This window comes from Castor canadensis, chromosome 8 (genome assembly GCF_047511655.1).
Source record: "Castor canadensis chromosome 8, mCasCan1.hap1v2, whole genome shotgun sequence".
In the NCBI taxonomy this organism is placed as follows: Eukaryota; Metazoa; Chordata; class Mammalia; order Rodentia; family Castoridae; genus Castor; species Castor canadensis.
Genome location: NC_133393.1, coordinates 141,267,899 through 141,293,936, shown reverse-complemented (window position 1 = coordinate 141,293,936; position 26,038 = coordinate 141,267,899). Strand labels below are relative to the sequence as shown.

Below are 26,038 nucleotides of genomic sequence, written 5' to 3'. Positions count from 1 at the left end.
AGGAAGAGCAACAGAAGGTATTAGGGAGGGGTGGATTTATTTGAACAAAGCATACATATATGTATGGATGTATGGAAATGACACAGAGAAACCCATTAATCTGTACAATCAATATTAGTTAATAATAACAAAAAGTTTGACAAGAACCACATGTGCAAAAGAGCAGCGGGAAATAAGAATCAACGCCAAGCTGCAGATGGAGGGGAGTGCCAGGTTAAGGAATTCCTTTTGAGACAAATGCTCAGTTAAAGCACGTCTGAGAGGTGAGAAGGGCAGGTACCCGTAGTATTTGAGGACCAGCTTTGTGCCGGGTCCACTGGACATTGTCTCATTGACCCTCTCATTACCCTACGAGACAGATTATCAGGATCCCTATATGGCGAAGGTGCCCTGCCCCTCCCAGTTCGAGCCATACATGTGGGCCTGTTGCCTTGTCGTATTATGTTACGGCTGTGACTTATGACCATGAATGCGCAGATCTCTATGTCCCTCAGAGGGTCTGAATGACTGGTAGAAGGTCCTGACACTGGCACCGAGCGAGGTCCAGGCAGCTGCCAAGGGCGGCCGCTGGGGCGGGGCACCAGCGCAGTGCTAAGGCCCGCCCCGCAGCTCAGGAGACACGGGATTGGCCGCCGGCGCCCGAGGGGGCGTGGCCATGTCGGCCTAGGGGGCGGGGCCGTGAGCAGGGTCCTGGACTAGCCTGGGCCGGAGCACTGGCCTAGCGGGCTGCGCGTCCAGGCTGCAGGCCGAGCCCACGCCAGCGGGTCGGGTCTCCTGCGCCACCGCGCGCTCCTTTCCAGCATGTTGCGACTAGGAAGCCAGGCACTCCGGCGTTTCTCCACCGGCCGGGTGAGTCCAGCCCGGGCGAGCTCTCCTTGTCCTGCTTTCCAGACCCCGAAGCTCTGGGAGGGCCGGGGCGGCAGGGCGGGGGGCGTGCAACCATGCTTAGACTTTGTGCAAAGGCTAAACAGTGTTTTTAAAACTGGGAGACTGGAAAAGGTCCGGAAAGGTCCTGGATGGGAATTGTCAAACAAACCATTGTCTCCCTTGGGGAAGGGGCTGCGGATGCAGCTTTTGAACGTGTCAGATCTGACTGGGATGACAAGGTGGGAACAGCCACTTGGTCGTGGGGACAGAGTCTGTTCCCTTTCTTTTTTCAATGCAATCGTGAGATCTCCTGGTCCAGAGATGGAACGGTGTACGAGCAAGACTGAAGTATCAAGTCAGCCTCAGTGGCCTGAGAGGTGCAAGTGCTCTGGAGTGGGATGCAGGGCCCACTGGGATCATGGCACTCCGAGCCCATAGCGGCAAGCTCGGTATTGCTGCGCTAAGCTCGGCGGCAAGATTTCTAGGATTGCCAAGAGCTGCAGAGGCAGCCACGCTGGAATTGCATCAGCTCCTGCAGACATGGACTTAAAGCCGACACGTTGCATGGGGCGCTGCCTTCAAGCACTTCTGAGGGCCTGGGAGAGATGCCATTCTGAGGCTTAGGCAGGCCCCAGGCTCCTCAGGGAGGAAAAAGCTCACCACCCCATGTACATGATCTGTTTTATAGGAAGTACATGCTTGCCCTGTTGTACAAGATTTTGGTCTTTCATTGTTTTTCTCTGCCAAAGCCATATGTGCACATGTGTATACACACATGTGAAAAAGTTGGAGGTAGAAAGTCTTAAGTAGCATCAAGAATTGTCCCAAACTTGCATAAATGGTAAAGCTTTTGTACCACCAGATAACCCCAGATAATGGGGATTCATTTTACTCCCCAGGCTCAATTCTACTTTGGGAGTATTTGCATTTTGTAAAATAAGAAGGAAGAGACCTGTCTGCTAGAGCTTTGGTCTGCTCTCCTAAGCAGTGCTTTGGCCCCTTCCTTAGCTTCTCCCACCACTAGCACATGGGGAACTGGTGGGATAGCACAGAGAGCAAGGGGCTTGTGCCTGCCCGCTTTGTTAGCCTCCTCTGACAAGACGTTTCAGTGAATTGTCCTTTGGGGAGAGTAGAGGAGAATCTAGAAGATTCTCCATATGTACTCCTGAGGACAGCCAGGAAGCCTGGGAAAGCCTGCTTCTTCCCCCATCCAGGCTTTTGCTTATGTCAGTTGCCATCTGGGATGTTCACCTTTTATTACTGAAATCTTTTGCAAACCTCACTGGTGGGAATATGAAAACCAAAAGGTTTTGGAAAACCCCTTGGCAGTTTCTTATACAGTTTTGCAATATACCTATCTTTTGACCCAGCAACCACCCTAGTTTTTTGTTTGTTTGTTTGTTTGTTTGTTTGTCTTTGGGGTGCTGGGAGTGGAACCAGTGCTTTGCACATGCTAGGTAAGCATCCTGCCACTGAGCTACACCACCAACCTCATATTTCTAGGTATTTACCCAAGAGAAATAAAACCTAAAGGCCTATTTACAAATGTTTACTGGGGCTTTATTCAGAATCACCCATAACTGGAAAGTTCTTAATTGTCCTCAGCTAGTGATAGAATAAACAAACTTTGCTTTATCCATATATATATATACATATATAATGGAATGGGGGTGGGAAGGGGAGCGGAAGGAATGAACTACTAACTCACACAATATGGAGGAAATTTAAGTATGTATGTTAAGTGTAAAAAGCCAGACTCGAAAGGCTAAGTATTTTATGATTTAACTTGTTTACATTTTGAAAGGAGTAACACTATATAGGGACTGAAAAAAGATCAGTGCTTCTTAGGAGCTAGGGACAGTAGGAAGTAGTGACTATTATTAATGGGCATAAAGGAACTTCTATGTCTTGATTATGGTAGTGATTACATGACCATGTCTTGTCAAAACTCACAGAACTATACACTAGAAAAGATGCATTTTACTGTATCTAAATTACACCTTGAAGGGCTGGAGATATAGCTCAGAGGTAGAGTGCTTGACTGAATTATTCATTTGTCTTAGTCTGTTTACTGTTGCTATAATAAAATACCTGAGTTGGGTACTTTATAAAGAAAAGAGGTTTTTTTAGCTCACATTTCTGGAGGTTTGGGAGCCTGGTGCCAGCATGTGCTAGGCTCTGGTCAGGGCCTCATAGTAATGGCATTGATGATGTCTCCCCCTTTCTCAAAGTCTGAAATGTTTCCTGGTCACCAGCTTCACCCTAGGAGCTCTCACTAGTCCCCTGTGCTAGGCATCTCTCTTCTGGCTTACCCTGCTAATAGGCCCCTGTATTGACATCTCTCTTTTAAAAATCTTTTATCTTTTTTATCATAAAAAATATTGTGGACTGGAGATGTAGTTCAGTGGTAGAGCACTTGCCTGACATGTATAAGACCCTAGGTTTGCTCCCCAGCACAACAATAACAACAAAAAGTTAGCCAGGTATCCCACAAAGTACCATTAGTGCCTTCTTTATATAGTGATGCAATAGGAAAATCAAGTTATACAAGTCTGTCATTTCTGGTGGTATCCGGAACCACGGCTGAATCTTGCCCAGATTTAGCTCTGTGTAGCGTGTAATTTGCTGCTCCTGTTAGCGTGAGAGCTTGTCGTACCAGGCAGCATGGGCTTTTCACTGCTCCACGCACACCCTGTGAATGTACTGCAGGTCAGTCATTAAGTCAGCTTTTATTTTCACACTCTAGCTACTCAATTCTCAAACGCGAGAGGCAGGCCAGCTCAGGCTGGTTCAAGCCTCAACAGAGCTGCCTGAGAGGTCTGAGAGCACAGAAATGAGACCGTGTCACTCTCCTGCTTAAAGTCACTTGGTGGCCCCCACTACCCTTACAATAAGGTCCAAATTATTTGACTCAGGCAAGGCCCTCTGTAATGCCTCTGTCCAGGGTGTCATTAGTCGCCACTGTGTGACACCCGGTGCTGGACTTACTATGCACACTCATTTGCTTCTTTGTAAAGGTTGCTCCCTTAGCCTGGAACTCCCCAAGGGTCTCCCATAATCCTCTCCCTTATCTTGGCCAACTCCCAAGATGAGTCCTCTGAGATTCAGCTAAGGAATTCCCTTCAGGGGATGCTGTTCTCTTTCTGAACCACACTGTGCTCACCTATCAGTACTGTGCTACCAAAATGTCTTTACTTAGGTGTCCTTCCTACTAACTGATGAATTCCTGAAACAGGAAGCACTTTATATGTGTCCCTTCAAGCCTGGGGTCCCAAAGGAAAATGTCCACAGAGGCCAATGCAGAATTGAGACTGGATGGAGGGAAAGGTCAAGTCCAAAGTCAAGGGGGCCACCAATGCTCAGTTCCCCTCACTGCTGCTCAGTGAGAATGTAAACCAGTGTTGACGAACCTCCTGGGTTTTCAAGAGAACTCAGAAACTCACCTTGCGAAACCTCCCAAAACTCTTAACAGAGTTTTAAAAATAAATGCCTCCTGGGCCAAATAGAACACTCCTCCAGACCACCAATATACAGCTGCCACCACCACCATGTCCAGAGCGTAGTAAATCCTCAAATGATGCTTGTTAGATGACTCTTGTGCCGGGCCAAGCCCCAAGGGGCACTGTGTACAAAATGCTGCACTGAGTGTCAGGCATCTCACTGTCTCAGAGAAATCAACTGCTTTATTCTTCTGCGTAGAGGACCTTCATATAAACCTGCCAGTTCTCACAACTCCTAATGTGGACAGCTTTGGCCCTATTTTATACCCTGCTCAAATGGTTCTCTAAAGGTAACTTTTCCTTCACAAAAGAGCTTCACATCAGGGCAGGCTCTTAGCACCATTTCTTTATGTTTTCTGGCAGTACTGGAGTTTGAACTCACACTTCCTAGGCAGATGCTGTACCACTTGAGCCACTCTGCCAGCCATTGTGTGTGTGTGTGTGTGTGTGTGTGTGTGTGTGTGCATTGGGTGTTTTCCAGATAGGGTCCTGTAAACTATTCGCTTGGGTTGGCCTCAAACCGTGATCCTCCTGATCTCTGCCTCCTGAGTAGAGAGGATTACAGGCATGAGCCACTGGAACCTAGCATTGTTGGATTTTTTAATCATTGGAGCACAGTCAGACTCCATGCCAACTTACTTCCAAGTATTGTACTGTAGATTGAATAGCCCAAACATGCATGTCATTGAAAAAGCAAAGCTGGAGCTGGGTCTCATCTCTGAGTCTCCAGACTGGAGCTGTAGCTCAGAGGTAGAGTTGCTTGCTGGCATGTTGCCTGGGTTGGCCTCAAATTGAGATCCTCCCAATCTCTACTTCTCAAGTAGCTGCAATTACAGGCATAAACCACTGTGCCCAGTACAGAATTCACATTTTAAGCACATCTTCCCAATGGATTCTGACAACATGGGCAATCAGTACTCAGACCATACCAGACTAAGAAATATCCCAGTCCAGTTTTCTGAAATCCTGTGAATTCATTAGGAACACACTGTCATAAAATGTGCAGATTTCCCCATGTTAAAGATTCACCTTGGGGCTTGAGGTGTAGCCCAGTGATGGGGTGCACATCACTTTTTATACAAAAGGCCTTGGATTCAATTCCCAGCACCTCCCTAAAAAAGAAAAGGAAAAAATAAACTCACCTTTATAGCTTCAGCTTTAACATTAAGCTCAGGAAGTGTTTAAATGAAAGCTGTATTTTCATAGATACTGATGTGATTTCATTAAACACTGTCTTCCTGAGAGAATATTGAATCTGGAACTGAACTCCAAATAATAAGATGACAGACAGCCAAGGAATACATTCCACTGAAGTCAGCTTGGTCTCTTGGCTCTCATGTGTTTGAGGATTCTCTCTCTCTCTCTCTCTCTCTCTGTCTTTCTCTCTCTCTGCAATGCGGATCAACCCAAGGGCTTTGCATCCCAGGCAAGAACTTTACCACTGAGCTACAGTCCCAACCTCTCTCTAATGTTTTCAAAGTAATATTTTACGTGACTTAAATAATATGGCACTTTGGTAATGGTAAAGTCAAAATTTTTATAAGATAGCCAACATGTAGATTCTACTTCAAGTTCAGCATTAATTACAGGATACAAAGATAGAACACACAAAATTTTGATTTTTGAAGAGAGGAAATCCAATAGTCAACTATGCATTATTTGTGGGTGAAGTTGTTGTGACATAGTCAATCTGTTTGCTTGCAGGTATCTGTTGGACATTGAAGCCTAATTAGGCTCTTTGGGAATAGAAATTTTGGCTGACCCTCGAAAAGGATTTTCAAACTAACCCCATAATTGCTTAATTATCGTCTCAATTACAGAGAAGTTGTGGTTTGGTATCCTTTTAAGTTCATGCCTTAAAAGGGATGTTATCCATGGCCTTCATAAAGTGAGAAATAAGGGGAAATTAACCTCCTTGATAATCAGATTGTCACACAAAAGTTTTGCTAATTTAGAATGACTTTCCAGGATATTAGAGAATGCCATAGAAAGAATTGGAAAAGGAAATACATTCTAAATTCAAATCCCGTGAAATCATATTCCAAATGGAAGAATAAAAGGGAGGGAGTATTTTGGGGCACGTGATTGGGAAGCACACAGAAAGTCATGGCTCTTGGATTCCCACCTCCACACCCACAGACCAGCATCCAGCCTCCTCACCATAGCTTTTCATCACGCATTGCGCCCCTCCCGTCAGTGCACAGCCTTTAGTGTTCTCTGGGAGAATTCACAGAAGGTGTCGTTACTCAATGGCAGCCCATTAATCTTTAACCCCTATATTGCAACTCTTATCTATATGAAGTTTATATTTCTTGATAATCACAGTGTGTGCTCGTGTTAATCATAAAGAATGCAGAAGAAATGGGTAGTAATATTCACTTTAATTCTTTTATTTTCAAGTTCATGTGTGTGTGTTTGAGTCAGATAGATCTTGGTTCAAATCCTATACTCTCATGCTTTCTAGCAGGTGACCATGGAGATACACTTGATATTTCTAGCCTTCAGTTTAGTCATTCAAATTGTGCAAAGATTATATGACAGCACAGACAGGAGCATAAAATGAAGTGAAATGACGTCCAGGCATCTGTCACTTATCTGAAAATTTTAGGGCCGAGTATGTTATAGCATTCATAATTATGTACTTTTTGGAAAGTTCCTATAATACATAGAATAGTGCCTTACATAAAATTCCCAGCAGGGTCTGGGAAGTACCTATAACCAAACACATTGATTTTTTTCCACATCAAATATTTGAATATTCATAGTGCCTTTTTTTATAAATGACTGTAAATAGCATTATGTCAGTTTAGGTCAGATTTGAAGCCAAATGGCTTTGTTTCAAACTTAAAAGAAACCTATAAAGTATTACGTAAGATCAAGTTAGATCTTGAGGCCACATCTGTTTGGGATACTTCCAAAGATTTTTGAATTCTAGACTATGTGAAAAATAAACATAGAACAAAGTCTGGTTATAAGAAGACTCTCTACTTAAACAGTACTTACCCAGTGTCACACACTAAGCTAAGTTTACGTCATATTAAGTCATTTGCCTCAGTGAAAATCGTGTGAGGTTGGCAGTCTTATCATTCCCATTTACAAATGAAGGGAAGTTAGCTACTTGCTTAAGGCCACACAACTCAGTGCCAGCACTAGGTTTTAACCTCAAGTGGCCTAGCTCTAGGTTATGCTTTTGACCTATACTGAATGTTAGAGCTTGGCTTCTTTCAGAGGTAAGAAGGGAGTCCAGTTCTTATTTCTCCATTACCAGGGGATAAAAGCATTGCCATATTAAAGTAGGTCTTCTCCAGAAGTAAGCTCCTTTTAAATATGACATGCTTGTTTGTTTACATATAGACTCATTCACCAAATGCTTCAGATTGCTTATAAAAAAAAACTTACCTCAACCCCAGTATTTAAAATGAACAATCAAGGAAGTTAGACCACGGGAAATGAGCAACACTTAGATGTGAACTGTAATCTGAGTTCAGTGTAATGTTAACAACTATTTGATTTTTTTATATTTATTATTATTTTGGTGACACTGGAGTTTGAACTCAGGGCTTCATGCTTGCTAGGCAGACACACTACCACTTGAGCCCCTCTGCCAGCCTGCTATTTTATTTTTTTGAGGCAGGGTCTCACTATCTAGCCCAGGCTGGCCTCAAACTTACAACCCTCCTGCTTGTGTGTGTGTGCCACCATATCAGGCTAACAATTTTATTTTGTAGATTTTTAGACTTTCACAGTCTCAAGTTAACTTATACGACTTACCATCCAGTGTCTTCTATCTTTGTGTTTATTTGTCACCACTGAATTGTTTCACAGGTTTATTTCAGAAACAAGCTGAAGTTGGCACTTATCGGCCAGAGCCTCTTTGGACAGGAAGTCTATAGCCATCTCCGGAAGGAGGGCCACCGAGTAGTAGGGGTGTTCACGGTTCCGGATAAGGATGGAAAAGCTGATCCACTGGGTGAGTGCACATTGGGACAAGTGGACCAAGAACTCTCAAGTCTGGGCTGGTGACCAAAGCTCACGTGGCACCTCTACATTTCATCACAATGCACATGCATGCTTTTTGTTGTTTACCCATTGTCAAGGCCAGGCTTCCACCTCATGGTCCAAAGCAGCTGCCTCAGCCCCAATGAGCTCTGTATTCCAGGACTCATGGGAAAGAGGGGAAGAGCCCTTTCTTAAGGGAATAATCTGAAGTTGCATTTATTTCTTCTCCTCCTATTCAATTGGCCAGAACTCAGTCACAGACCAAATCTACTTGCAGGAGAGACTGAGAAATACAGATTTTATTTGAGGTTGCTGTATGTTCAGCTAAACTGGGGAATCCATTGCCAAAGGATGAAGGTGGACAGTTAGCAGCCTCTGCCTTGTACATAGACTTCAGAATTGGAAGCAAGTGACTTTTAGATATCATTTCAGAATGAATCTAGGAAATGAGCTCTTCCTTGGTGTCTGGACCTAGGGTCAGAACTAATCACCAGAGGTTTTTTTTTAGGGTTTATGGAGGCCGGAGAGTTGAGGTTTTGTGGTGAATGCATTGTCTCAATCTGAGTTGATTAATTTTCATGGTCGGATGGGGGAGAATGGAACAGGAATCTGAAAATTCAGATAAAAACTTTTAGTTAAGGTTTCTGGAAATGACCTAGAACTAATATATATTCTATATTCTGTAATATAGAACACTGTATGCAAAATATATTTTATCAAGTATTTAAACATATTTTTATGTAAAAACATGTATACTATTACATATTAATATAATATAATACATTAGTAGCATATAGCAATGCCAGATATGGTTGTACACACTTGTAATCCCTGCATTCAGCAGGCTGAGGCAGGAAGAACACAAGTTTGAAGACACATAGGGAGATCCTGTCTCAAGAAAAGTAAAAAAAAGTGTATATTTTATATAATATATAATAGTATATATTAATAAATAATATTATTAGTATGTAAGATTTATATAAATATATTTCTAAATCCACATATTTAAGCTATAGGATACATAGTAAACATGACATTTCATTATGGAGAGCATGCTGTGTGTCCTTGGTGGGGCCATTCCACTTTTACATGGAGTTAGGACAGGGTCCTTGTCTGGGAAGACTTTCCTCAGGAAGTTGACCTTGATCTGTTCTAGTCTGACCAAACCCTCACAAGAGCTGAGTGTACATTCTCCACATCTAGCCTCTCTTCTCCACTAACTGGCCTTTTGGAGAGATGGGGAGGAGGAACTAGACAAGTCAGCTCATCACCTTTGACCCTTCATCCTTGGGGTTCCACCTGTGAGGCAGAGAGAATGTGTTGTGCTCTACCTCTGCCCTGGATGGGGAGGTAAAGTCTCTAGGATTTCCAAATGTGCAAGAGACACAGCATGTTTGATTTGGGGATGTGGGATTGGCTCTTGGCTCCACCTCTAAAACTATGCTCTTTAAAGGGTTGTATTAATAATAAAAGTATCATTTTTTAATCTTAAAAAGCAAAAACTTCTACTAAGAATCTCAAAATATTATTTAACCACAAACTTTTGAGTTCAAATATATTATGCCTTTAACATAGAAATGTCACATAAGAAAACTGGATGATACAATTATAATATGATATAATTATACTATGTCAAATTCTAGTCATAATCTGAATTGTTCTTCACTGTGTTTTATTTATAGATGTTTTGTGAAACTATAAAATTACCATGTGTGAACCAATAACAATGTAAAACTATGTCTAGCTCTTTAAAAATGAAAGTCATCTTTTTTCATGCTCAGCTTTGGCTGCAGAGAAGGATGGGACCCCTGTGTTCAAGTTCTCCCGATGGAGAGTCAAGGGCAAGACCATCAAGGAGGTGATGGAGGCCTACAGATCTGTGGGTGCCGAGCTAAACGTGCTTCCCTTCTGCACACAGTTCATCCCCATGGATGTAATCGATAGCCCCAAGCATGGCTCCATCATTTATCACCCGTCCATCTTGCCCAGGCACAGAGGGGCCTCTGCCATCAACTGGTGAGATTGTTTTCATAGCTGAGATGATGAGTCTCTTCCCATTGCCTGTATCGTCTTTCTGCTTCTTTACCTGGGTGATCAAGAAGCTAGGTATGTTGGAACAATTATGAGGCCCCTGACTGCTTCTGTTAAATGAACTCCCCTGAGACCTGGAGATACAGCATAACCAGAGCAGCATTCTCCTAGAATAGTCTAGAAAGCATTAGTTCCAGTGACTGTAACCAGGTATTCACCAAACAAAGATTCTGTGGTCAGATAAGTTTGGTTTTGGTCAGATAAGTGCTGGATTGCTTTATTGTAGGACGTCTTTGAGCATTCAATAAGTGCCCTAATGTGAGTGTTTCAGTCTCCAAGAAGGAATCTGAGTACACGGTGTTCCTAAACTTATTTGGCCATACAATTTTTTTTGCATAGAGCATTTCAAGTGCGTCTCAGAAACTGCTAAATTACTTGTAACTATCTTCTTCGTTGTTCATCTTCCCTTCTTTGACTTTAAGCTTCTAGAGGGAAGAGAGTTTGTCTAACATTTTTATGGCTGTTTCAAGAACAGTGCCTGACACACTGAAGTACCTAACACAGTAGGTACACCACACTGTGAATTGAAGTAGGCCTTTCCACCTTTTTCACTTTCTCACCTGCACATCTTCCTGATACTCCCAAGTATCAAATTACCAAATAGATAGAAAATCTACACTTGGTTTCAATGTGATGAAAAATATTTCATTGTATTTAAAATTGACTACATGAATTAACTTCTGTTTTGCTCTAGTGTGGACATCTTTACACTTAAATTTGTATTTTTTTTTCCTTTCACATTGTTTCCACATGCAAAATCATTGAGTCAAAACATTTGAATGTTTTCAAGACTCTTGATAGTATAATTCCACAATTAATCTCTCAGTATTTCTGAAAAGAGTGATTCATTGAATGATTGATGTAGGTCTTGGCCTAATCAGTAGCTCAGAGAAGTAAAAATGATTGAGATCATAGGCATTACTGATCTACCACCTCAGAGTCTCTCTGTACTAGCTGATCTCTGATATGTATTTGTCTGAATATTCTCCTTATTGTTCATATTAGCTTCTGTGGAGCCAAGATAAGCTTTTCTCTTAGGCTTAACTGTATAGAACATAAAATACAAATTGTTGGATTAGTCAATCTTTTTTTACCATAATTTATGTAGACAATCTAGAGCTAAGTCTAATCCCTAAGTTTATACCTCAACTATACAACCTAAATTAACAGTCAGTTCTCCTCTTCACATTGCAATGAATATCCTCTGTTTTATTATCTTCCATTCATATGCCTCCTAATACAAGGTCAAGTACAATGAACGGATTGGGCTGGGGTTGGCAGATTATTTGATACTGAAGTAGAAGGCTGATACTTGGGTATCAGTGAGTGATAGACTTTATGCAGTATTGAATTCACTGTGACTTTTTACTGTATATCAACAGAAAGATCAAAGGGATGAGGATGCACAAAATAGCAATACTAGTAGGTGTTGCTTCCTCCAAGCTCTGACGTCTCCTAGCTGTACCATTAATTTCTCAAGGTCACTTAATTCACTATCTGTTTTCCATGTTAACTACCTTGTCCTTTAGTATTACTGGTTCTTCACTTGGTGATTCAGTTAGCCAACATTTTAAGTTGAAACTCTTCTTTTCACAGGACTTTAATTATGGGCGATAAGAAAGCTGGGTTTTCTGTTTTCTGGGCTGATGATGGCTTAGATACAGGACCTATCCTTCTTCAGAGATCATGTGACGTTGAGCCTAATGACACAGTGGATGCACTTTACAATCGATTCCTTTTTCCTGAAGGAATTAAGGCCATGGTCAGTATATTTATGCCATCAAAAAGAATTTAGTAAACCCTTGAAGTCTGAGGAATGTTTTTCTTTCATTAAAAATTTGCAAGCCAAGAAAAGTGGTGCACACCTAAATCCCAGCACTCAGGAGGTTGAGGTAGGAGGATTGCAAATTTGAAGCCAACCTGTACTACAAAGCCAGATCCTCAATCTCAAAACAAAAAAAAATAGAATTTTCCATATGAAATTTCACTAAAAATATAAAGCTTAAAAATTAGATTTTATATTTAGAAATGGGATGACATATTTAGTGTGGAAATCTGAACTTGAAAATTTCTTAGTCTGTAATGCTGACTTGTCCCTCTTAGGGCAGTGATAAAACAGATGCATTACCAATTAAACCGCTCCATTTCTCTTGTGAAATACTCAAATCTCTCTGTTTATAATGACAGTTGTAAAGAAATATACAGAGTCTTAAGAAATTTTGCTCTATTTTATGGACTTCCTTTAAAGATATTTTGAGTTAGTGTATGTAACAGGGGGAAGTGTGGTGTTGCTTTATGAATTCAGATGTGCTACAAATAAAACACCCAAAGCATGTATACCCTGAAGGAAAAATACTGAAAGATTCAGCAAGCAATTCCTATGTGACTTAATTTTTCCCCAGAGTTTGTAGTAGAAGCAAGATTATATAAAATAGTCACCATTAATGTAGGAGGGAGAAGAGCAAAGCTTTGTGTGTGTCACTTTGTGACTCAGAGTAGGACTTTGGTGTCAGAAAGACCTACCTTCAAGTTCACATCCTACCACTTGTACAATGGCACTGTGTTGGATGGTAATAAGCAAGTCACTTAGCCTCTTTAGCCTTGGTTCCCTCATTTATAAAATATGCATAATACTGCCTGATTTGCGGGATTCTTATGAAAATTAAGTGACATTATTTGTGTAAAGCATCTGGCACACAGCAGGTGCTCAAAAATGATAATTAGAGTCAAAGGCGTCTTCTGCGTGTTCGGGTGGCGTTTACCTGATGGCTGATACAGGTGGAGGTGAAGCTACTGAGCTGCAGACTGAGCTCTGATCCCAGGTGCTCCCTCCCTGTGATCTGAGGCAGGTTGTTCAGCAGCTGTGAGTCCTCAGAGAACACCCGAGCTCTCGTGTTCTGGTCACACGAGCTGTTGCAGGCCTCCAGTGAAAGCAGAGCCTCCCCTCAGGTATTTGCCCTGATACGGTAGGTAAGAAAACACAGGACACATTCCAAAGGCAATCAAAGCCATGGATGGATTTTAACTTTTTTTAATTCCAGGTGTCCTGAGCTAGAGAGCAAGTTGAACTAATTAAATATGATAATGTATCATTTTCTAGGCTCACCATGCTGAATACAATAACCTATAATGATTTCTTTTATAATTCTGGAAATTTTCATGGAATCACCAAGGAGAGGTTAAAGTTTTTTTTAACAGGGGAGTATGTACAGTGCTGGGTATTGAACTCAGGACCTTGCAGATGCTAAGCATGGGCTCTGCCACTCTGTGTGTCAGTTACACCCCCATCCCCAAAGAGGAGTCAGCATGGAGTGCAGGCTTGATACTGGTAGTGGGCACGCTGGATGAAGATCCTGCTTCTGATGCCTCTATGCCATGTCTGTGAGCTTCGGCTACTTGCTTAACTTGTCCTCTGCCACAGATTCTCCATTTGTAAAACAGCAGTAATAACAACACCCGTTTTGCAGGACTTCTGAGTTGTTTGCCAGGGATGTTTTACATAAAGTAGCTACCACACTTTGTGTGTTCAACACATAGCTGGACCTGAAGAAATGGTAGTTATCAGCCCAGCCTGAATCGGAACAGACTTATCTGTAGTAGGTCTGTGAGGCACAAACCTTAGCTCAAGAGGCCATGCCGTTGGCCCACTGGGCTGCTACACACACACTGGTTTTGGCTTTAGGTAGAGGCTGTCCAACTCATAGCTGATGGAAAAGCTCCTTGTATTCCCCAGCCAGAAGAGGGGGCAACATATGAAGGTATCCAGAAAAAGGAAAACGCTAAGGTATTTATTTATTTATATTTGGTTTGATTTGATTATTTGATTTTATTTATTTTATTTCACGGTACTTGAGGTTGAATTCAGGCCCTGTGCTTGCTAGGCAAGCACTTGACCTCTTCAGCCACATCCCCATTCCAGTCTGTGTATTTATATCAACTTAATAGCACATCTCAAAGTTCATGGCCCTCTGCCTTTGAGAGGTTCCCAATGTACCATTTCCTGACTAAAAGGGCACCCTGCCCTACCCTACCCACTTGTGCCACGGATGGACAGAAATGTGTCTGTATTGCTGAGATTCACACCCAGCCCATGTTTGTGCTTGCTTAGATTTCTTGGGATCAGCCTGCCGAAGTCTTGCATAACTGGATTAGAGGTCATGATAAAGTCCCTGGAGCCTGGACAGAGATAAATGGACAGGTAATCTCATTTGTCCCCATACTACCCTTCCTTGGATGTGTGTGCTACTAGGGATTAAACACAGGGCCTTGCATGTTAGATAAGTCCTCTACCACTAAGCAGGCTAACATTCCAGCCCTTTTTTACTTTTATTTTTAAGACCACATCTCTCTAAGTTGCCCAGACTGGCCTCGAACTCATGATTCTCCTACCTCAGCTTCCAGAGTAGCTGGGATTATAGGTGTGTACCAATACATTTAGCTCCATACTACCTTTGTAAGAGGTGTTACAAAGAAGTCTAGGCTTCCCCTGGTTTTTCACTTAGTCATGAGCAGGGTCTGTGATTCCCTTGCCTCTTGATTCAGCAAGTATTGGACATTTATTGTGAAGCAGATGCCAGGCACTGCCCCTGCTCCCTGCTTCTCAGGGAGGGGAAAGTGGAGAAGTGGATGCAGTGAGGCAAATACTGAAATGAGGCCCAGGTTCAGGGCTGTGGAGGAGACTTCCTAGAGAAGTCACCTGCTTTGGTAGAACTTTCGGAACATGAACAAGGGGGAATAAACAAGGAGTTGGAGTCCAGAGATAATAGGGGAGTCTGGTACCTCCTTTGAAAGGATTTTAGGGGAGAGTTCAATGGCAGACCCTTGGCTGTGGGGAGAGATGAGGCAGGATGGGAGGCGGGGCAGAGCATGAAGGGCCTCCTATCCTGGTTCTCACATGTCACCTCTAGAAAGTTTCCTGACCTCCCATGCCCAGCCAGGTGGGGTCTGATGTCCATCCCCTATGTGTCAACAATGTCTGTCCACCTCTAGCATAGCAGATTCTATAGGTCCCCCACCAGGTTATGAATTCCTTAGGAGCCAGGGCCTCAAGTTATTGACTGGATGATGGACGCACTTAAGCAGGAGTCCTAGTGCATGTTAGATACCAATAAAAATGTGTGGATCAATGCATGACCAATGGAGGAAGTTTAATGTGGTCATGGGTGTGAGATCTGAAGCCAGAATGTTTCCATTAAAATTCTGCTTCTACTACTATTTGCTGTGTAGCCTTGGGCCAGTGTCCTAAACCATTGTTCCCTCTCTGTAAAACGTGATGTGTCATACTGCCTCTCATAGGTTATGGGTTATTGTGAAGCTTACATGAGTTAATGCATGTTAATTTATGTAAGTACTTAATCCCTGGCATGGAGTAAGTATTCATAAATAAATGTTAACTACTATAGCTCAATAAATGATAGCCAGTAGTCATAGAAGGAAAATAACAAATTAGTGTCAATTACTCTTGGTTGTTCAAGTCTTGTTCCATGAACTTGTCCCATGTACCCTACATTTCTTTGGTTGATTTTTAAATTTATTATTATTATTATTATTATTTTGTGGTGCTGGCGATGGAAACCAGGGCCTCAGGCACATGTGACAAGTGTTCTACCACTAAGATTCACCTCAGCCCAGCATCCTGTGTGGCTCCTCATGAATTTACACTCCCAACACCTCCATACACCCCACAACCCTACCACAAACCAGGCCATAAAGGCTGTTTTTTTTTTTTTAATCTCATTCACCTGTGTATGAATTTGAATACACGATAAACATACACTCATGTCATCTAGATGTGGGGTGACACCTAGAGTTTTTTAAACTCTTTGATCACACATTTGCAGAGTCTCTCTTGCTTTGTGACTTCTCCATTGATGCTTGATACAGGCCCTCGTGTTTTGTTTTGGATGTGTACTATTTAAAACTGTCCCATTAGATTAGAGACGAGATTAACTTCAGTTTTTTTGCAGGGAGTGACACTTGTACCCACTCCTGTGAACAGCTTTACTTCCTGATTTTACCATCTGGGTTTGATCTTTTTCTTAGATGGTCACTTTCTACGGCTCGTCATTACTGAATAGTTCTGTGCCTTCCGGAGAGCCACTGGAAATTGCAGGTGCCAAGGAGCCTGGCCTTGTTACCAAAAGCGGTCTTGTGCTTTTTGGTAACGATGGGAAAGCAGTGAGTGTTCAATACAGGCATCTATGAAATCACTTTTTTGGGTTCTTTCTGTAACCCCAGCTACTAAGGGAATGACTTTCACAAGTCACTAGCTTCGTACTGGGATGTGGGAGGCTCTGTGTCCCCATTTCTCTCTGGTGACAAGCTGTCTCTGTGCCCTGGGGAGACATGGCTCCTCAGGATGAGTCCTGCAGACCCACACAGTCTGTGTTGTGATGTCATGGAGTCAAGTCAGGAGACGAGGATGTGAACCCCTGTTCTGCCACTTATGGGTCTTGGGCTGGATGGTTTTCCCTGCACTCAGTTTCCCCATCTACAAAGTAGAAAGGGGAATCCGTCTTTCCCTCCCACTGCGGGAATCTGAGAAGATCCATGAGATGCACGTGGCCTCTTCTGATGCTTGCTGACGTTGCCTCGCTAGGCAGGGGCTGGGGGGACAGCTCAGGGCCTCAGTGCTCTGGGGCAGCCCCCTGGCAAAGAGTGCAAAAGGACATTTGTAGGTCAAAGATGCTTTCCAGTTGCTAAGGAGATTTATCACCCAGCTCGTTCTAGGTCCTACTCCTAGCTCCGTTGCTCACTATCTCCATGGCCCTGGGTAAATTACTTAGCCTCACTGATCCTCCATTTCTGCATCAGTAAAATGGGAATGACAATGACATCACCTCCGGCAGAGTTCCTTATTTATAAGATTCTTCGGCACCCACGTACACACCGTGCATGGTGCAGAGTAAGTGCTTGCACAATGGCAGGGTTGTAGTTAGTGGGAGTGTCGGGGTATATTAAAGTAGGTTTCAGTCCCAATACCTATATCCAAATGCCATTTTTTCCTGGACTTACTATTCCTTTTGAGATATATCTGCCCTTAGCCTTGACTTTCTCCTTTCTGCTGTCATTATTAAAATGCCATTCCAGTCCTTTTTATATAATGGCGAGTACTTGTAATTCATATTTTTTTGTATTTTCCAAATAAACTGATCTTTTATTATTTATTTATTTATTCATTCATTCTGGCAGTTCTGGGGTTTGATCTCAGGGCCTCAGGCTTGCTAGGAAAGCTCTCTACCACTTGAGCCACATTCCCAGTCCTTTTTGTTTGTCTGTTTCTTTTTGGCTTTTAGTTTGTTTTTTAGGTTGGGTCTTGTACCTTTGCCTGGGTTGGCCTTGAACCAAGATCTTCCAATGTCTGCCTTCCAAGTAGCAAGGATTAAAGACATGCACCACCACTCGAGGCCCCAAACAAGCTGATTTTTGTACTTTAGACTCCTTCTCCCACCAGTCTCACTTTTCGATGGTCCTAGTCCTCAGTTTTTGACTTGCTTTGTTGCTGTTTTGTAGCTGATGGTGAGAAGTCTGCAGTTTGAAGATGGGAAAATGATTCCAGCCTCGCAGTACTTTTCGGCGGGTGAGACACCTGTGGTAGAACTTACAGCCGAAGAGACGAAGGTGGCTGAGACCATCAAGGTGACCATGTGATGTCCTTAATAGCCCTCTTATATTGGCAAACTGAAGCTTGTCCTGAAAGTAGCGGGGCTAGAACTTTTATTTCCTATTTTTTTGTATAAGTTACGACAGGAAATGACCCCAAAATTTATATGCGCAAATTTATGTCCAAATTTATTTCTCACCTAAGTAACCCAAGGCAGTTCTAAATTGTTTGGGGAAGAGGGATGAAGCTGGGGTTTGGGGATTGGGCTGGAGCCATGCAGGGGCTCAGACCCTGCTGCCTTCAAGGTCATTTCTATTACAGACAGCCAGAGAGCAAAGGAGCACAAGGAATTGTGGGGAGCAGGTTTTCCATGGGTCGAGACTGGGGCTGTGTGGGTCTATTTCCCTCATAGTCAAGAGATGCTGAGAAAAGTCAAGCTGTATGCACCAGATGAAGGCGAAATAGTTTTGGTGAAGAGCTGTGGTTCTATGCGTTGCTTGCGTCCCTCACAGAAGTGTCCCTTTTTGTGTAGGTCATCTGGGCTGGGATTTTAAGCAATGTCCCTGTTATCGAAGACTCCACAGACTTCTTTAAGTCTGGAGCAAACTCTATGGATGTCGTGAGGTAAAGCCTCTCTGTTCACACACACACTTCCACTGGGGATTTTGACTTCACTCTGAAAACCAAATCTGACTCCTTCGTACTGGATGTCCTCACTCCAACATAAGCCTCTTTTCTTCATCTTTTTTGTTGCTGTAGTCTATGTCAGACATCTCTATCTACCTGCTTATTTCTCTTTGTTGCTAACCAAGTTTTTTGCATATCTCCTTTAATTCTAGTTATTCACAACTTCTAAAACTTTGTCTTTACAAAATTGAGCTGATTTTCCTCTGATGTGACATTGGAGTTGAGAAGCTCTGGGAGAGAATGCTGAAAGGGAATTTTTTATCCAGCCTGACCCAGAAGGATATCTGATTGTCAGTTATCCTTCCTTCCAAATCTTTTGTCTCCCATCCTCCCCAATTGCCCTGGATAGATCTAGAATGAGGGTCATGAAGCTGCTTACAAGAGTCAGAGTAATCATCCCTCAGTGAGAACATCTCTGCAGAGGTCTGTAGCAAGCTGAAAGGGTGAGGAGCCTCCTCTGGTGAGGAAGGTGGGCCAGAACCCTAATGGCAAAGTCCTGCAGAGGCATTTTTTCTTTGAGTGACGGGGATAATGAGACAGCTGGGCACCAACCAGGACCATACAGTCCTTTGATGCTGTGTGCAGAGCATAGAAGCTGAGGAGAATTTGATATCCTGCCATGCCATGTCCATTCACTAAGGAAATAAGGTAAAGAATCTTCCTCCTCTTGATGTAATCCTTCCTACCAACAAAGCGATTTTCTTGAATATTCTCTTCATTCATTTATTCACCCCTTTAACAAAATTTATTGAACATGTACTACTTATTAGGACAGCTTTGGAACTGGGCATACAGTCGTAAACTAGACAAAGTTCCTTTATTCATGGAGTTTTTATTCCAGTAACCAAAAATAATAATTTTAAGAGCACAGTGTATTATGAAAAGTCAAGAGTTTGGGTTCCTTAAATTATAGGTTTCTCAGCAATGATTCATGAGTTCCCAGAAACTTCTAAGTAGTTTAATAAAGATCTCAATTCTGTTACTAATATTTTTTTGCTAGCAAGATGCCTGCAGGCATTACTCATTTGCTGTTTGAATGTCTGACTTACCATAATCATCTGATATTATTATCTTGGTAGCCAAGGCACCTCATTGCTTTTAGCACATAGATTATCAGAAAACACACTGTATTGTAGTACACCATTACTATTCAAGAAATATCAGAGGCTGGGCTCACACCTGTCATCCCAGCTACTTGAGAAATGGAGATCAGGAAGATTGCTGTCCAAGGCTGGCCCAGGCAAAAAGCATGAGACTCTATCTGTAAAATAACCTGAAGCAAAAAAGGCTGGAAGTGTGGCTCAAGTGGTAGAGTACCTGCCTAGCAAATATAAGGGCCTGAGTGCAAATCCCAGTACCACAAAAAAAAAAGCAAGCTAGAGAAGGAGGGTTGAGAGAGATAAAAACAGGAAGGAAGGAAGGAAAGAAGGAAGGAAGGAAAGAAAGAAGGAAGGAAGGAAGGGAGGAAAGAAAAAAGAAAGAAAGAAAGAAAGATGTTAGATAACAGCTGTAATTTCACAAATTAGCCAAGGAAATCAAAGGATTGAAAAAGACTTGTAAAATGATATTGACCTATGTGCATCTACTCAGTACCTACATTAAATATGCAACACAAACAAGTGTCTGCCTTATCCCTGTGCATAGTCTAGAGAAAATATTCTATAAGACATTCATTTCTCATTATCTTCCGTTAGGAAATTGCCCGTTTTCTCCTTATTCCTTGAGCTCATTTGAAAGGAGAGGAGCTGATCTTATTTGTCCTTACTATCTTGCTTGTAAGACTTAAAATATATTTGCCTTGATTTCTTTTATTGTCATGGAGAAAGTTAAAAACAAAAATAGTCATTTTCAGAATTGGAGGAGTGGCTCAAGGGTAGAGCACCTGCCTGGCAAGTGTGAGGCCCCGAGTTCAAACCCTAGTACAACTAAAGAAAAAAAAAAAAAAGAGAAGAAGAAGAGGTTACCAAAAATAGTCATTTTCCTTCAAGACAGTTTTTAATTTTCTTGCCCCAAGTCTTATTGGCTTCTGTGATTCTTTACCACAGATCTCATGGGGTGTAAATAGACATGTGACAGAAGCCTCACTTCAACACAGCCTGACAGATGCTGTAAATAGTCCTCTGAGGCCCTTTTAAAATGTGAGTAACATGAGCTGCTTCTTGTCTTAAGGCTGGTTGAAGAGATCAGACAAAAGTGTGGTGGACTTCAGTTACAGAATGAAGATGTCTATATGGCTACCAGGTTTGAAGACTTCATTCAAAAGGTTGTGAGAAAACTGAGAGGAGAGGACCAAGAGGAGGAGCTGGTAGTAGATTACGTGAGTGTTCCTTGACATTTCAGCTCTGTGTCATTAAGAGCAGAGCACCTTTCATTCATTTGCTTTACAGTTATAACCTTTTTTATTTTTGTAATCCAGGCTGGCCTGGAATTCACTATTGTGGCCCAGGCTGGGCTTGAATTCATGATCCTCCTGCTTCAGCCACCCAACTGCTGGGATTATAGGCATTTGTCACCACACCTGGCCATTTATAAACTTTTTAAACCAGTTTATTGAGATATAATTCAGATATCATAAAGTTCACCCTTTTAAAGTATAAATTTTTGTGGTTTTCAGAACATTCATACAGTTGTACAATTATCATCACCCCCAAAAGAAAGATTGGCAATCATTGGCAATCATCCCCCTTCTCCCACCTCCTATCCTCAGCCCCTGGAAACTACTAATCTCCATTCTGTCTGGACAGATCACCAAAGACTGGATATTTCATATATGTAGACCCATACAGCATGTGGCCTTTCATGTCTGGCTTCTTGCTTTTAGCAAATGTGTTCAAGGTTTTTGTACACTGTGGTACATGTCATCACTTCATTCCTTTTTCTGACCAAGTGATCCACTGTGTGGATCTACCATGGCTGGATTATCCACTCATCAGCTGGTGATCATTAGGGTTACCCCCCCTTTTGGGCTGCTGTGACTAATGCTGTTATAAAAATTCATATGTTTTCAGTTCGCTGGGTATATACCGAAGAGTAGATTGAATGAGGCATACTGTAGCTCTATACTTAACTTTTTGAGGAACTGCCAAAATGTTTTCCAAATCAGCTACACCATTTTTTAACCCACCCACAATGTAGGAGAGTTCTAGTTTCTCCATATCCTTGTCAACATTTGCTGTTATCTGTCTTTTCTTTTGTAGCTGTCCTCGTGGGTGTGAAGTGGTAACTGTGGTTTTGATTTTTCATTCCCTAATGACTAATGGTGGGGAGCATCTTTTCATGTGTTTATTGGACATTTGTATATTTTTCTTTGGAGAAAAATTAATTCAAACCCTGTGTGCAGACTGGGCATAGTGATACATACCATAATCCCAGCACTGGGGAGATGGAGACAGGAGGGTTGCAAAACCAGCCTGGCTATGTAGTGAGACATTGTTTCAAAACAAACAAAAAACCCAAACACAACAACAGAACCCAAATCCTCTGTCCATTTTAAGACTTGAGTTGTCTTCTTATTGTTGAGTTGTAAGCGTCCTTTGTATATTTTGGATACTAGATCTTCATTGATATGGGTTTGCAAATGTTTTCTCTTGTTCTGTGGATTTCCATACAATTTCTTTTGTACAGAACAGAGAACATTTAAAACATGAACCTGCACACAGGCCGACGCAGTTAGACAGGTACAGTGAGTGGATGGAATCTACTGTGTGATGAAATGCTACAAACGCCATTTACATGCTGGCAACAAGAAATGTACTTATTGTTTGAAAATCCAAATGCTGGCATTGTCCAGAAACAGCTAGCGGCTTTGTTTATAACTGTTTTAAAGTTAAACTGTGGAAACTTACTCACTGAAACATTTTGACTCATAGTAGTGTTTTATACTCTCACATTTATAATAAAATTCACACACAAAAATGAAACACTGTCAAAACCTGACATCTGTGCCCTGTTTTCCACTCACCATCATGTACCTTTTGAGCCCATGGGAGGAAAATATCTAGCATTCAGGATTACTGAGAACGGGAAGAGGGGAAAATGGGAGGAGGGCAGAATGTTTCCTGTCATAGTGGATTAAGCTGGTTCTCCACATACGCGGTGTGCTAGCTGGATGTCTTTTGGCATAATTGCTACACTTTGGCATGGAAAGCGTACAGATTGGTATCTTCCAAAGGCCAACCAGCTGGGCCTCACTGGGCTCCTGCAAATCACCAGTAGTTGCATTCTGGAAGCACAGATCTGTTTTGGAATTCTGAGCAATTTCTTGTACCAGATGCTAAAAGGGGATTTTGTAAATCAGAAGTTCAATGGACTTCTGAGAGCATCTAATTTCACAGAGTGCCACAGTACCAGACCTGTCACAATGAGATTTTTGTCATCCCTCCAGTAGAGGGCACACTCTCCTCAGCAGCTTTTGTAGACAGTTGTTTCCTGGGTTCTTTCCCATGGGTCAATTTGCAGGCAGTCAGCTCTGTAAGAGCAAAAGGTAGAGAATTCTCCCTACTTAACCCACCCCCCCACCCTTCGGTGGCAGCTCAGTCAGCTAGAGGCAGTGCTGCCATTTCACAGCAATGGCCTCACTTTCTTGACAGCGTCCTTTGACACACACAGATATTTTGATGGAATCTAATTCATCTATGTTCTTTTGACACTTGTGCTTTCTGTCTGGCTTGATGCCTTTTTACCCTAAGTCCTCCCATACTGCCTTCTTTTGTGTTAAATAGATATTGCCTAATGTGTCATTTTAATCCCTTATTGTTTCTTTATTATATCTTTTAGTTATTTTCTTAGTGACTGCCCTGAGGATTACAAGTAACTTTTTAACTTAAAACAAATTAGTTCAGATTAATACCAATTTACTACTGATAGTATAGAAGGATTTAGCTTCAGATGGGTCCGTTTCATACCCCCTAACTGTGCTGTTGCTTTCATGTAAGTTCCACCTTCATACATGGTAAGCTCACCAACAGTTTTTTAAATTTTTATTATTTTATTATTTTTTATTTTATTTATATGTGCATACAATGTTTGGGTCATTTCTCCCCCCTACCAACAGTTTTGTAATTATTGCTTTACTTGATCATCTTTTAAATCTTTTAAAGAGTTAAAGATGAAGATCTATTTATCCTGATGTGTGTACTTGCTTATGTTACCTACCTTCACCAGTGCCTGAGTACTCGTTACTGTCTAAGGTCCTTTCGTTTCAGCTGAAGGGATCCTTGGATTAGCACTGAGTTTTCTCAGTTCTTGTCCATTTGAGAATGCTTTAATTTCTCCTTCATGTCTGAAGGATATTTTTACTGTGTGAAGCAGATATCATTCTCCTATTTCACTGTTGAAAAAACAGCTTTATAGAAGCTAACTGAGTAACCTCAATCCACTTGTCAGCCAGCGGTGGGAAGAAAAATTTAAGCATCATGCGTAACAGAGGAAGCAAAAACTGGGAGGAATTTAGGGAAGAAACCTGAGTGTGCACAGCGTGAACCGGCACCTAAGGCCAAGGCATTTTCAAGGTGTAAGTGGAAGCAGTGGCCGTGCTCCATGGATGCCTCCACTAGATGGTGGTGTGGGCATTGTGTGGTGGCTTTTTCATCTGCAAGGAAGGACTGAGCTGGTGACAAAGCCCAACCGAGAATACTGTTATCACAGGCACTGCTCCAGCCTCAGTGGCCACGCCAAATGTCTTAAGGCCCAAATTGTACCCATATTTGACCTTCAGGACAGCAGGAGCTAGAATCCATTGACTTAACTCCTCCCTTTACCTTAGAGAATGAGCTTCTTTACTGCTGTTTGGCATCAAATCAATAAGCACAGAAATCACTGAGTCTGTTAACATAATTCTCTCTCAGGTTTTGAAGGAGGTCAATGACATGACGATAAGAATGCCTTCTCAGTGTTTCATAAATGGACAGTTTGTGGACGCAGATGATGGAAAGACGTATGACACCATCAACCCAGCAGATGGATCTGTGAGTAGTGACAGCACATAGTGACCAGTCAATGAGGATTTTTGGTTTACACGGTTGTCAAACAGGCAGTCTTAGGAAGTCACCCAGCACTTCATATAAGCATACTTTCTGCATCCTTTCAACTATTCAGTACTGGTAGCGGCCACTGTTAACTCTAGTTACCTTTTTTTTTTTTAACAGAATGAATATTTGTGATGAATTTAAACAGCTATAGTTATACACAAAAAAAGCACCCCTCTGTGTAGAGCTATATGTGGGAAAAAAATTTCAGACTTTGAAAATTCATGGCAAGAAATTCAACTTCCCTAAGACACTAGAAGAAATGTATCACCTCCCTAAATGTGTTCATCCGTGAGATGTGGCATGAGAAGTACCAAATTTCAGACTGGGTACAGTGGCTCACACTTGTGATCCCAGCTGTTCAGGAGGCAGAGATTGTGAGCATCACCTTTCAAGGACAGTCTGGACAAAAGTTAGCAAGACCCCGTCTCAACCAACAAGCTGGTATGGTTGTTCACACCTGTGGTCCCAGTTACTCAGGAGGCTAGGTAGGAGGATTGCTGTCCAGCCTGGTCTCTGGCAAAAATGCAAGACCCTATCCAAAAAATAACTAAAAGGGATGGGATTGTGGCTCAAGTGTTAGAACCTAGCAAGCGTCAGGCCCTGAGCTCAAACCTCAGTATTGCCAAAAGAAAAAAAGTACCAAATCTCAGGTTCACAATTTACACATTCAAATTATTTCTTTTTTCTTTAGTGTGTTACTGGATGTACTAATTTTCAATCATAACATTCTCCAAGTTTTATTAAGTATACTCTTTTTCTTATTCATATAATGTTAGTTTCAAGAACAACATTAATACCTCTCTTGTGACCTGTTTTTCCTTACCTTGAACTAGACAATCTGCAAAGTGTCCTACGCTTCTTTGGTGGATGTTGACAAGGCAGTAGCCGCAGCCAAGGATGCCTTTGAGCACGGCGAGTGGGGAAGAATGAACGCCCGAGAGAGAGGAAGGCTGATGTACAGGTGTGTGTCTTAGAAAAGAAAGTCTGTTACCTTTCGATACAGGCTAACATTGCCAAGAGTTTAAAAGTCCTTGCAAAGCATTCTATCACACACCCATTGTATAATGTCTGCTGTGACTTGTATCATATAAAGTCCCAGATGCAGGAACTCTTGATTTTTGTAAGAGGAAAAATGTTTACTAAAGGACTATTTACAGAGATGTGGGCAAGGGCAAGGGCAAGAGAGTCACACAAGAAGCAATGACACACCCCAAGCAGGAGCATTGGGAGGGAAGCTGTCTCTCCTCCAAGGTCTGAAGGGA

At 42.1% G+C, this 26,038-nt stretch overlaps 1 protein-coding gene across 1 annotated transcript in view; it reads left to right on the top strand.

Annotated features, from left to right (window-relative positions):
• Positions 1-679: 679 nt before the first annotated feature.
• Positions 680-26,038, top strand: part of Aldh1l2 (aldehyde dehydrogenase 1 family member L2) — a 45,718-nt gene continuing 20,359 nt past the window's right edge. Inside the window, exons 1-12 of the mRNA XM_074084278.1 lie at positions 680-849; positions 8,193-8,337; positions 10,148-10,382; positions 12,054-12,219; positions 14,140-14,241; positions 14,566-14,655; positions 16,500-16,634; positions 17,970-18,095; positions 18,593-18,684; positions 20,917-21,064; positions 24,594-24,713; positions 25,610-25,737. Of these exons, the coding sequence (XP_073940379.1) occupies positions 802-849; positions 8,193-8,337; positions 10,148-10,382; positions 12,054-12,219; positions 14,140-14,241; positions 14,566-14,655; positions 16,500-16,634; positions 17,970-18,095; positions 18,593-18,684; positions 20,917-21,064; positions 24,594-24,713; positions 25,610-25,737 (1,535 nt within the window). The 5' untranslated portion in view covers positions 680-801. The remainder of the gene's footprint in view (positions 850-8,192; positions 8,338-10,147; positions 10,383-12,053; positions 12,220-14,139; positions 14,242-14,565; positions 14,656-16,499; positions 16,635-17,969; positions 18,096-18,592; positions 18,685-20,916; positions 21,065-24,593; positions 24,714-25,609; positions 25,738-26,038) is intronic.